The following is a 13078-nucleotide window of genomic DNA, read 5'->3' on the forward strand; positions in this document are numbered from 1 at the left end:
AAGCCTAGGTGTATCTCTTTAAATATTTTCTCTCTAGTTCCAGAAGTAGTAATGTCTGTTAGGATGACTGAAGATGGGCCTGTGGAAAGAAATTATAGAATGTTGGCCATTAAAGGCAATCTAAAGGGAAATCTGGAAATCTTGCAACAACTTCCAGTAATTATTTTATGGGAAAAAAACCAAAACTACCCCAAAATTTAAACATCAGCTTAAAAATAAAGCCCTAAATTTTCACTAACTCTGCTTGTCATGAGCTGTTCTTTCCTGCACTATCTTCTGCTTTATTCCAGCAGGTTATGTCGGGGGGGCTACTCCACTGGTGGCCCCCTCGAGACATCTTTAAATGAGTCACTGGCTGAAATATGCTGTCCAGCTATCTAAGTCTCACTTTGTAGCAACCATGTTGCATCAAAAATGCATGTTGAAATAGTTTTCCCCTTCCAGTATCTTAACATCTAGTTATGATATTACTGTACACCTGATAGTTGCATTTAATGCAGTTTTTACTACTTTGCCTACTAATCACTTTCAAGTAAGACAATCTGTGAGTAACTTAAAACATTGATTGCATTTAGGAGAAAGCTGAAACCGTTGCATTAGTAAATAGTTCTTTCTCTGGTGTACCTCAGTAGCTACCATTTCAGTGAGATTATGGGAGGTGTTTGTGTTATCTGATTTTAAACTGCTTGTGTAACTGATGCAATTGAACTGAGCTGCTAAATGTGTGCCCTTGGTGGATGGAAGGATTAATAAAAGCACCTTCCTTCCTCCATTGAATTTGTAGACCTTCTGTCAAAAAGGTTGTAGTTTAGAGCCCTGGTCAAGTATCAGACTAGTTCAATTTATGGTGGCCAATGGACACTTTGTACCCTAGAAGTAGTAAGAAAGTTAGAAATTTCTGATGATTTATCTAATGTGAAGAACTGAGAAGTCAACATTCTTGTAAGGGTAAATTTTCATATTAGCTACTTTTATGTGTAGTTTGCTTCGTGATAGCCATAGCTTTATATGCAGGTGTGGAAATATGAAAGAAACTTCTAAAATACATATTTGCAATATGTTTTATGGCAAACATAAAGGCTTAATTGGCACTTGTGCAGAAATGGATAATTTGGTTATGAGTCTGTCACCTGAGATAACATGCCACCAAAACAAATTTCTGCCAATAAAGCCTTAATTCCATACCAGATTCTCGTATATTCGTAGACTCTTTTTTTTTTTTTTTTTTTTTTTTTTTTAAGTTTTACAGTTACTGTTATTGCTGTTTCAGATTTTCATTGGAAAAAGATTTAGAGGTTAGTTTTAAAATGTAACTGTTATTTCAAATTTAATTTCTGCAGCACTTCAAGGACTTAATACGATTACGTCGGACTGCAGAATGGCCTCGTTCTACTTTAGATACAGAAGTTTCAACAGCAAAGGAAACTCCAGATATTGAACCACTTCCATTTACACTGGCACATGAACGTTGTATTTCTGTAGTGCAGAAGCTGGCACTATTTCTCTTGTCCATGGACTTTACTTGTCATGCAGATTTACTTCTATTTGTTTGTAAGGTAAACAGCATATGGAACATCACCCTGTAGTTGAAATGGAGACTGCATTAAGTTGGCTATTATTCCTTTTTCCTGGCTTGATGGTAAAAATTAGCTGCAGCATTAAAATTTCCAGTAATTTCTGGTGAGGGAGTTTTTTTCATCTGTCACCTTTTGTGTAACTTACAATATGATGGCTTCAAAGATGCATAGAAAAAGTAACTTTTGAATGAATATTTTTATATTACTACACCTGTAAAATTCTAGAATTTAAGCCAGTAAAAATACCTGATTTCCTTGTAAGCAAAATCTAATAATCACAGAAGTTAAAACTATTACATATTTTCATATGAATAGGCATATATTTCTTTTTTTTTTTTTATAGGTTCTTGCCAGAATTGCAAATGCTACAAGACCAACAATTCATTTGTGTGAGATTGTAAATGAGACTCAGTTGGAAAGATTATTGCTGCTTCTCGTTGGAACTGACTTTAACAGAGGAGATATCTCTTGGGGAGGAGCGTGGGCTCAGTATTCTCTGACTTGTATGTTGCAGGATATTCTAGCAGGTTTGTTTAAGTTCATATTTTTCAGAACGTATGTTACACTTGAAACTTTCTTCCTTTAATGTTTTAGGGGTTTTTTTATTATTATATTAGAATCTGCAGACACTATTAAGATAGTGGGCAAAAAACCAAACCAACCAACCAAAAAAAAACCCCAAACCATAAAATTGAAATTAGTGTGTAAAAAAAAAAAAAAAAGGCAATTACAGTCAATCCTGAATTAGTGACTTGTGCATTGAAAAGTTAATATTTGTGTGATGCTGATTATTTGAAAATTTTTCAGAACAACTCCTCTTGAAGAAGTAGCCCTTAGAGAGTTTAGAGTTAGATGAACAAAATCAGACAGTTGGCCTAGACACTTGGATATTAATTTGTAACTGGAATAAAGCTTGAAATAGACTTGTCTGCTTAATCTAATACATAGGAGAATTGTTGGCACCTATAGCAGCAGAAGCTATGGAAGAAAGTACTTTGGGAGAAGATGCTGGAGCTTCGGCTGGGGATTCTGATGACTCTCTCCAGCAGTCCACAGTTCAGTTAGTGGAAACAATAGATGAGCCTTTGACACATGACATCACAGGTAAATTATTTCGTAATCTTGGTGTATATATGTGTACTGAAAAAAGTAAAAAACCCCAAACCTTTGCTGTTACTCATCTCTCAAAATATCGGTAAAGGTTTTTTGGTAGTAGGATAATTAGTTTCTGAAAACATAGGCAAAATATGAGCAATTCTTCAACTTACTTTTTCATCTGATCGGTAAAAAATGGTTATTTTTCTGATTACTTAAAAAAGGCAACTTGATTGCTTTCATTAACTTTTTCCACCAAGATAATTAAAAGCCTTAAAATTATCCATTAAGTGTATGATATATCTGTGTTTTATAATTCATACTTGGTAGTATTAATACTCTCTTAATCATTCAAAGGTGCTCCACCTCTGTCATCTTTGGAAAAAGATAAGGACATTGACCTTGAATTACTGCAAGACCTGATGGAAGTTGATATTGATCCTTTGGATATTGATTTGGAGAAAGATCCCCTTGCAGCCAAAGTCTTCAAGGTATGACACACCTGAGTTTTCAGAATAACCTTTACTTGTGAAATAGTAAGATCCTTTCTTTCTTACACTTCTTTGTTAGTGGTATTTGATGTCTTAGACATTCACTTTTTATAAAAGTTAAACGTAGAATGACAGGAAAGAATGTAAAAATTGTGTTTGCATCTCAGATGTATTCATATCTCAGTTGAACACAAAATATTTTGGTTTTGCATAGACATATCTTTATAAGCAAGATATTTATATCACATATTAAAGACAACAAAAGCATAATATAAAAGAAAAATAAGATCTAGTGTTGTCTTTTTTTGATTAAAAATAGAGTGCTGTTTGCTTCTGTGATTGATCCTATGACTTAATACTGCTAATATGCTGCTTAAAAAAAAAGTGAGCAATAGCTACTGCTCAGATCATCTTCAGATTATGAAGAGAAGCAACTAACTTCAAAACTTATTTTACTCTGGAGCAAGAAAACTATTAAAAGCTTTCATACTTAAAATGGGAGCTAAACATATTGGAGGTAGAAAATTACATTTAGATGTAATAGTGTAGTGTCAAGGTATATTAAAAATCTGAAACATTTTGGTTGTAAAGAAACACAATTGTTCATAATAAAATGTTGAGTCTCTTTTCTCTGTCCATAAGGATGACACTCTGATTTGAAGTTTTCCCACTCCTCTCACTATTGACTTAAACCTTCAGCTTCGTTTGAATTAACCTAATTTTTTTTTTTTTACCACTTGTTCAGACAACACTAAATTTTCTTTTCTTTTTTTTTTTTCTATATTCCCTCATATATCTTTCCACCCTACCAAAATTTTCTACTTATTGCTTAATTTTAATGTAACTGATGTTTCCCTTCTTTATTCTGCCATCATTTCATTTGGCAGTAGTCCTTAGGCCAATTCATCCACGGGTGTCTTGAAGATCTTATTGCCTGATTGGATGTACTTTAAAATACAGCCAGAAAAACACTTCTTCATTCTTAATCCTTCTTAAGATTTGCTTCTGTATCTGTAAAATGACAGTTGATATTGGATCTTGCAATTAAAAAGACAGGCATACACAAGTCCCCTTCGTACAGCCCTACATTACTTTTTTTTTTTTCTTGTGACCCATATGCTTTCTAAGTGTCTTAATTTATGACACTTGAGTAGAGATGATTCAACTCTTCCTTTTGCAGAGCTCAATACAAATAATCCCCGAGCCCCACTGAGGCTTCAAAGTACTTTGATAGTACAGTTAATAATACATTATTCTGTCTTGATAAATACCTTCTGAAAATATCAGTATGGTACTCAGCTTCCAAATTTACAAAATGGTACAAATGTATGAATAAAACCTGATGATAATATTTCGAAATTGGCTTTTTGCATCTTTGAGACAGCTAACTACATTGCTGGATTTTGACAATCATGAAGGATTCAGTAGCTTATACTGCTATAAAAATTGAAATAAAATTTTCTAAAACTATTGGATCCAATCTTCTGGGTTTAGTTTTTTGTAACTGCAATGTTTGTTGTTAGTCATTACAAATTTAATTTTTGTACTTGGACAGTCTAAAGAGTTGCTGTTCTTTTTTTTTCTTATTTTGTTTGTTTTTTAAGCCTATAAGCAGCACCTGGTACGATTACTGGGGTGCAGATTATGGCACCTACAACTACAATCCTTACATTGGAGGAGTTGGCATTCCAGTTGCAAAACCACCAGTAACTACAGAGAAAAATGGATCACAAACTGTGAGCGTATCAGTTTCTCAAGGTAAGCAATGAACTAAAGTTCGGTTCAGGGTCTGTATTTTGTATTTGATGCTTTCACATATCAAATTATATTAACAATCTCTATGTGCATTAAGTGGAAAGAATTAAATTTTCTGTATGCCACAGTTTTTCTGTAGTAAATGAGAGAATTTTATGTGAGATTTATATTTAAAACAGCCTAACATTGCGGTAAATCTTACTTTCTAACATTTTCAAACACACACTCATAGGCAGTTTTAAATCATTTCTGTTTTTTTCAGGAAATTTTGGAAGCTCTTCTCTAGTTGGTTGATATTTTGGATAGTTGGCTCTACCCTAAGGAATGAGGTGGCACACTTGTTTAGTTTGGAGGCGATTGAGCTTTCCCCTGCCACACTGAGGAGAAACAGCTTTTTTGAGACCTATTACCGTGGGAAAACCAGGCTTAAACTTACTCAGATTTAGTCATGTGTGATATTAAAGTGACTGTGAAAATAAATATGTGTGTTTCACAGAAATTTAGTATTTTATTAATTATATGTTTTGCATCTATAAAAATCATTTTCAGTTCAGAGTATCCGTTGCTACATTCTGCTTCCATCATACATAAAAATGAATCTTCCTGTTAGTGATACTGAGATTTTTTACAGTTTAATGTGGACTGTGTATCTATATTGCTTGCACAGGAAGTTAGAGTAACTAATTATATGTGTCTGTGATAGAATTAATTTTTACCCTGTTTGTTGCCTTGTGTAGCTTTAGATGCACGTCTAGAAGTTGGACTTGAACAACAGGCTGAGCTGATGCTGAAAATGATGTCCACCCTGGAGGCTGATTCCATTCTACAAGCATTAACAAACACGTCTCCTACATGTAACTACATGTTGTCAAATCATTCGCTTCACGTGATGCTTTGAAATTTGTACTAATTTTTTCTGAAGTCACTTAGCAGCTTAGAAATGAATTTTCTTGCTAGACTGTGCTTTAGAGATATTTCTTTATTCAGATTTTTTAATTATGTGTCCAAATATATTTAAGAAATTTTGTGTAATTTGTCAAGTATGCAGGATTCGTTTTACAGTGCATAATAGTACAATAGAGGAATTGTTTTCATTTTTCGATCTAGGTGAAATTGAACATTAAGTATCCTATTTTTGTGAAGCTTCATTCTTGCATTCAGTGTGAAATTTCATCTATTTCACACTAATTTCACCAGCTATTCGATGGTGAAAATATTTGAATACAATTTTGAACTCACTTGTTCAGTAATCTTTATGATATAAAAACATGATGCCAATTTATTTTTGAACATATTTTCAGTGAGTCGCACTGCTCATCTTGTTAAAGTGTGCTTCTTTGTAGCTCTCCGGGAACCTTAATATGCATGCAGTCATTAGTTGAATAAGTGACATCCTCAGACTTTATTTTCTGGAAGTTTATTATTGACTATACTAGTTATACCATAGAGTATGAAGAGATGTTGCAATTGTTTGTCTCACCATAGTGTTAACCAGAACAGTCCAATAATACTTTTGGCAAGAAATGTGAAAATGTGTTTCTGGGCTCACTTTCCAGTTTTTATTGTGAAGATGAAGATGTCTGAAATTCAAGTATACCTTTCACAGTATGAAAGTCAATAGTCCAACTTAGCTGAACACTACATTGAAGATGTTCTTGTAAATTATAAAATAAGTGTCTTTCCCTTAAGTATAAAATACAAGGAAATAAATTTGAACTTAGCAACTTTTACAAAACAATTCATGGGGGGCTGGTACTTTTTGTTCTGTTTTTCAGTAACCCAGTCTCCTAGTGGAACAGACGATTCATTGCTGAGAGGATTACATGCTGCAAACCAAAACGCCCAGTTGATTGTACAGTTGTCATCTATACCTATGCTGAGCGTGTGCTTCAACAAACTCTTTTCCATGCTACAAGTCCACCATGTTCAGGTATAGAATGATGAACTTTGAAGTGTTTTGGTAGTATTTCTCTCTAAATTTGAAAGTTGTTTTCCTGTATTTTGTACTACTTAGAATGCAAGTAACATGTTATGTGCTTTATTGCTTATGAAGTTGCTGTGGACAGCAGTACCAGTAATGTAATAGACAAGCTGCCGAAAGCTTTTATCGAATAGGACATTTCTTGTTACAGTGAAAAAGTGGGTATACATTTTCATATTTAAAAACAAGTTATTAGGTTCTTGAAAGGTAATTGTTAGCTTATTAGTGAAGAGTGTCACCAAGTGTGCAGTCTCCATCTGTGGAGGTTTTCAAAACCCAGCCGGATAAACCCCTGAGCAACCCAGTCTGACGTCGTAGCTGAACCTGCTTTGAGCAGAAGATTGAACTGAATAACCTCCAGAGGTCCCTTGCAACCTGAATTATCCAGTGATCCCATATGTTAAAACTAGAAACACACTTTTTAAAAAGTCGTTAGTTTAGCAATGCTTTTCTTGATACATAAAAAGGAATGCCATGTATGCTATAGATGAGTAGTTAGGTGCTTGCCTACCTATTGATATTTTAATTGGGTGGCTGACTCCATCCCTCAATGGTTCTTTAAATATCTCATCCAAAATACAGTTTGTGGGGTAAAGGATCTTGATGCTTCCCCCAAATATCTAAACGGTTATTTTCCTCAAAGTTATTCAGAGTGAGCATCAGTCTCTCTGATAGTGAAGAAGATTTCCCAGTAATTAAATTGGCTTTTTGAATAACTTTGGTTGACTGGTAAACATCTCTTGACTGTGTTGAGACACTCCAAAAGGTTACATGCGAATCAGTATTATAGATGTAAGGTTATGATAAAGGCATTTCTGAGCAGTGTGTAAAACTTTTTTTTTTAATCTAAGTTTGAAGAAACTTCTTAAGAGAAACTTAACTGTATTTAGAGGAAATCAATTACAAAAGCATAGTAGAAGCATTTACTGGTTATGCTGAATTTGCTTTGGATATTATGTTTATCAGAATCTTCAAATGCAGTAAAGGAGAGTGTATGTATGTTATCAGTGAGACAGTAGCACCTGACAATTTAGATAAGGCTTTTAAAATCAAAACAGATAACCTTTTATGCTCTGGAGTTCTGGAAAAACACTTGAGTTTGGTCTGATAGTGTTTTTTTCCTTTTTTCCAGCTTGAATCACTTTTACAGTTATGGCTCACATTAAGCCTAAATTCCAGCTCTTCTGGAAGTAAAGATAGTGGCGCTGATATTTTCCTTTATAATGCTAACCGAATACCTGTCATTTCCTTGAACCAAGGTAAAATATATTAAATAGGTGAAATTAATTTTCAGGAGGTATAAAATAAGATTATTTTTTTTTAAGTGCACAATTTTTGCTAGTAAGCAAAAAGTATTAAAATAAGTATTCTTGTGAAGATCAATGTTGGGATAATTTCTGTGTTCTTATTAAAGAGCTCTTGGGCTCATTATCTTCTTAACATGAAAAGTGTGTAACCATTATGTAATTGAAAGCTCATTCCTTGAATTTGCATAATCTCCTCAGAAATTAAATTGTACAATTTGTGGTTCTTAAGTCATCATTAATCATAAGAGGACTTTTTAAAAGGCACTTTGTAGTCTAAGGTGAACTGTGCACCTGTATGTACTTCTCTGACAAATTGCTGCTCCTTGTATATCATCCCGTGATCTCTTTATTGTCAAAGGAGCTGGTGTGGGAGGTAGTGCAAAACATTAATGCCTGCCACAATGAACCTCTTAATGCTGACTTCCATGAGAGCATTTTGAAACCAGCAGTTTCTTTGCATTGTTTCGTCTGAGATGTCAGGGTCTGGGCACTCTAGAAAGTTCTGTGGGCCAGTTCCTGTGAAGTGTTTGAAGTGTTTTCCTAATTTCTTGGAACAATAGTCAAAACAAAGTAAATACAACAAACAATAATATTAATAATAATAGTAATAACAATAATAAATATAGAACCTTACAGTAAAAATAAGACACTTCGTTGATAACCTGAAGATTAAAGCTTGGAAAACATGTTTTTCTTGACAGCTTCAGTAACTAGCTTCCTGTCAGTTCTGGCATGGTATCCTAATACCTTACTCCGGACATGGTGCCTTGTGCTTCATAGCCTAACCCTCATGACAAATATGCAGCTTAATGGTAAGTTGTGGGTGCTTTGTTTTTGATTTTTTTTGTATTGCCTGTTGTAATGACGTACAGATGAGTGTTAATTCCCATCCAAAAGACTACCAGAACTTTCCCTTTGTCATATAAGTACCTTAGTTGGTTCTCTGTAACTTCAGGCTTTTCAAGAGTGAGCTCCTTGAATTGCTTGTACCATGGAAACAGAAACCCTAGTGGTAAAAGAAAATGTCATTATAAGTAGGTTGGCAGTGTCTTCTAAAAATGCATTTTAGGACTAGCTAATGATCCTTGGGAATTAACTTTGTGCTATGGGAAGAGGTCACAGGGAGGAAGGATTAAGGTGCTGTGAGAGTTTAATGTTTTTTGATGCAGTAGGAGTATTTTCATAAATATGAAGGCACTAGTCATTGCTTCTCTTAAGCTATCTGAAAATAGGTCCCTAGAAGCTGAATCCATTAGAAAAGAAATCGAGCCCTTTGTTTTCATTTAATTTCATTTCCCTGTGCACACCAAATTATCTCACATTCTTTATATTGCTCCATAACACACTAGAAATAATCTCCCTTTGTGAATGAGATTTTGCCACAAGACTGGTAGAAATTAAAGGATGTAATTTTTAAATGAAGAAACTAAGCTTCTAAATGAATCATAGGGAAGCTGTCGCGGGGAATGCCTTTGTGGCCTTGTCCTCAAGTCTAAAGAAGATATCAAATAGTAAGAACTTGGAGACTGGAATCTCTTAAAACCTACATGTTAGATCGAGTCAGAGCTCTTTTAAATTCTGTTTTCACTCCAAGCGTATGATTAAAGATAGAAATTACAGAATAAAGAGACCCAGAGCCACCTGAAGGTCACAGTTCTATGAAGCAATTTGCCATTCTGTGATGACACAGCTATTCTCCATGGTTTTCCTCAAAGATGCTTATGAATCCTTTTTTCATATATGCCATTCCAAATTGTTGTCCTTGGGATGCATGGGTGGATTTTTTTTTTTCAGATTTTCACTTTCTCTCCCTTTTCTGTGTTGTTTTTTAGAGATCAGTATCACAAAAATCTGCTGAAATTTTTGCTATTAGGTGAAGCAGTAGAGCTGTGAATAAATTAAGGGAAGAGACTTAAGTGATTTTGTCAAACTGAGGCCTTCATCATCTTCTTGGCATTTGAGAATAGAACATAGCCTGATTTGTAGGATCACAGCACCTGCAGTTAATACCCATGTGTATTTTCAACACTCCAATTTCTAAATGTATACTAGCAATTTCCAAAAATTATGCTGTGTGTACCACTGAGGCCATATGTGAATCTCTTGCAAGTGGTATGTTTGTGCTCTGACACTGACAGGCAGGCAGCTGTGTGTTTGCAGGAGTTTCTTAGGCAACTGCCTGAGATCAGTAAGCGACCCTGTGAATAAAAAGCTGCTCAGAAGCAACCGTCGAAAGCGCAGTTCAGCATATGCATGTGGCTGTGAATTTTTGTGTATTGTGAGCACAAGGTTGGGCTTCAGTTGGAAAGGGTTGGACATGCAAGCTTGCTGGAGGGTAAAGAAAAGGATTGAAGGTGTGTCTCCTTTTATACATGTGTGTGGATTAATACAGATCCGTTAACTGCTCTTTTTCCCATACTCACTGACAGAACCAGGAGCTAAATAAATTTAAGCGCCCATCAGATAACTTCTTTGCCAGGATTCTTCAGCAGCTAATAATTCAAGATAATATTCTGTCTCAGTGGCACTGAGTTGTCACGTTTAAGAAGTGATCTCTTCAATTCTTGACAATTGAAGGAGGAATCCATTGGAGCACTTCTACAATCAATAATTTTGGTTTCCGTGTGCTTTAGTTCAGAACTGAGACTAATAATAGTCTCTTAAGCCATTACAGACAGTGTCTCACAGGAGTTCTCATCAAGTTATAATTTTGGAGATCATGCTTTCCAGAAGAGATAGGTTTTTGGTTTTTTTAAATATGTACTGCCACTGTAAGACAAATTGTTCCCAAGAGTGCTGAAATGTAAGTGACATGTCAGCTTTCTTTGGTTTCAAGTTTCTCTTGTATCCTCTTTAATTCTGTAATGTTTTAAGCTGGGAAGTACAAATTGTTCACGTATTCCTCACTGTATTGACAGGTTATGGTTAGGTTCTTTTGGTATGTTTTTGGTTTTTTTTTTAAACCACTAAGATGTCAATCAGCAGTTCTTTGAGAGTAACTTTGATTATTCTTGCTAGATGTGTGTGGTTATAAAATGAGGTTCTTTTCCCTTTTAATACCCAAAATACAGCAAGCCCTCAACTGTGTTCATTTGCAGAGTAATTTCACTGATGAAAAAAACACTACCACCATCAAAAATATTTTATTCAGATGATTTCAGGTATAATAAACATCTTCAGATGTAATAAGCCTTTTAAATAAGCAAGAAAACACCTCTTCTTGACATAATCCTCATTAGATAATTGTATTTGCTGTTTCAGAAGCTGCAAAACAACTGAGAGGTGTAGCTGCTCATAGATGATTTCATTGAACTCTTTTTGCAGATGAGTGTTTTAGCGCTGAGAAAATCCCCCTATCGCTATATTTCTAAACCATTGGATCTCAAAACCTCTTAGAGAACCCCCTTCTTAAGTTTGCTTTATTTAGTTGAAATTCATTTTTGCCATTTGATACATATGTTTGCATTCAACCATTCTGTTTTCCTCAGTCTTTCATTTACAAAGAAGAAAGGAAACGAAATGAAAGGCGAAAAAAAAGGGGGAGAGAAAAAAAGAAGTGGTGCTTTTTCATATTCTTCCATCCATTCTAGATAAGGGTCTTGCATTATTTGCATTTTATGGGTAGTCTCTTTGAACGTACTTCTGACATCTGAACTATTGTTCTCTGAGGATTATAGTTTTGGTCGCCATTTCTTCAAGAGATCAACGAATTAGAAGATCTTGTCATAAGAAGTGAGGTGGTTCTAGAGATCTCATCCAGGTGTTACTTTCAAAGCTGTTTCTTAGTTATTTTTCCAAAACCCCAGATCTCTCTAAAAATAAACAAGGCTTTTTAGTTGTTGGTTGGGTTTTTTTTCTCCACTTGAGTATAGGTAGGGAGTATAGATTCTTTTTCAGGATTGTCCTATGTTGGGATTTTATGAGCAACCGCTATCTAGGGCAGGTCAGTTCATGGTCTGATTTAATTATGCCATTATGTGCTGATAAATGTCTTCAGAATGAGAGCTCAGGCTGTGTAACTTCTGTGCCTCAGAAACTCTTATCGGAGGAGTGCAAGATATTTTTCAGGGATAAACCCAATACCCCTGGCAATTTCTTTTCAGAACAATGACCTCCATTAGTTACAAGATCCATGACAAATTTTGCAGGGATGGTGTTTAAAATCAGTATTTGATGTGTGACATCTAGAATCATTTAATGCCATATAAAGGAAGGTGGGTAGAAGCAAATCTGCAGTGACACCTGGCTAAGAAAAATTCCTCAGAGCTACAGTAGCTCTGGAGTAAACAGCTGTCATCTGTCGAATCGTTCTCATAATGCATTTACTCATCTCTTCTTTTAGCAAGAACTATTTGTGCTCTCCCTACATGCCCTTTTGCTTACGTTATTGTTGTCACCAGAAATACTGTTAGAGAGCACTGTTTTGAGCAGATAATGTAGATGCATCATGAAATCTGAGTTAGAATGTCAAACAAAACGTCAGACTACAAATATAGTGCAGGCAAAGTGGGTTTTTATATTGTAGAAATATTTTCAGCTGTTAATAGAAAAATAAAATAACATAGGAAGTAATGAAGATGTATTTATTCAGTTACGGTATCAACCCTGTCATGAGACAGTAGAAAACCTATGGAACCTTCTAATCCTGGAAGGAAATGAGTTGAAGGGTAGTGTGTGGACTTGACTACTGCTTGTCAAGAGGAGATGGGCTGGGACTGTCAATTCTGGGGAAGTTCTAATGTAACATCTGCTTGTATTAAGGTGTAAAGTCTTCCAAATAGCCAGATTTAATTAAGTAGTTACAGCACAGACCTAACAAGCGAAAGTCAACACAGCAGGAAAAAGCTGGAGTTTTTAAAATAATGTAACCAT

The 13078-nt window shown here is 34.9% G+C and overlaps 1 protein-coding gene across 2 annotated transcripts in view; it reads left to right on the forward strand.

Moving 5' to 3' along the window:
* Positions 1 to 13078, forward strand: part of BIRC6 (baculoviral IAP repeat containing 6) — a 184941-nt gene that overhangs the window by 72871 nt on the left and 98992 nt on the right. For both annotated transcript variants that reach the window (XM_074165164.1, XM_074165172.1), the window contains exons 35-43: positions 1341 to 1556; positions 1921 to 2104; positions 2526 to 2681; positions 3030 to 3163; positions 4768 to 4921; positions 5656 to 5772; positions 6694 to 6848; positions 8032 to 8158; positions 8908 to 9018. In XM_074165164.1, the coding sequence (XP_074021265.1) occupies positions 1341 to 1556; positions 1921 to 2104; positions 2526 to 2681; positions 3030 to 3163; positions 4768 to 4921; positions 5656 to 5772; positions 6694 to 6848; positions 8032 to 8158; positions 8908 to 9018 (1354 nt within the window). The remainder of the gene's footprint in view (positions 1 to 1340; positions 1557 to 1920; positions 2105 to 2525; positions 2682 to 3029; positions 3164 to 4767; positions 4922 to 5655; positions 5773 to 6693; positions 6849 to 8031; positions 8159 to 8907; positions 9019 to 13078) is intronic.

Source organism: Numenius arquata, chromosome 2, assembly GCF_964106895.1.
Source record: "Numenius arquata chromosome 2, bNumArq3.hap1.1, whole genome shotgun sequence".
NCBI classification, from domain to species: Eukaryota; Metazoa; Chordata; class Aves; order Charadriiformes; family Scolopacidae; genus Numenius; species Numenius arquata.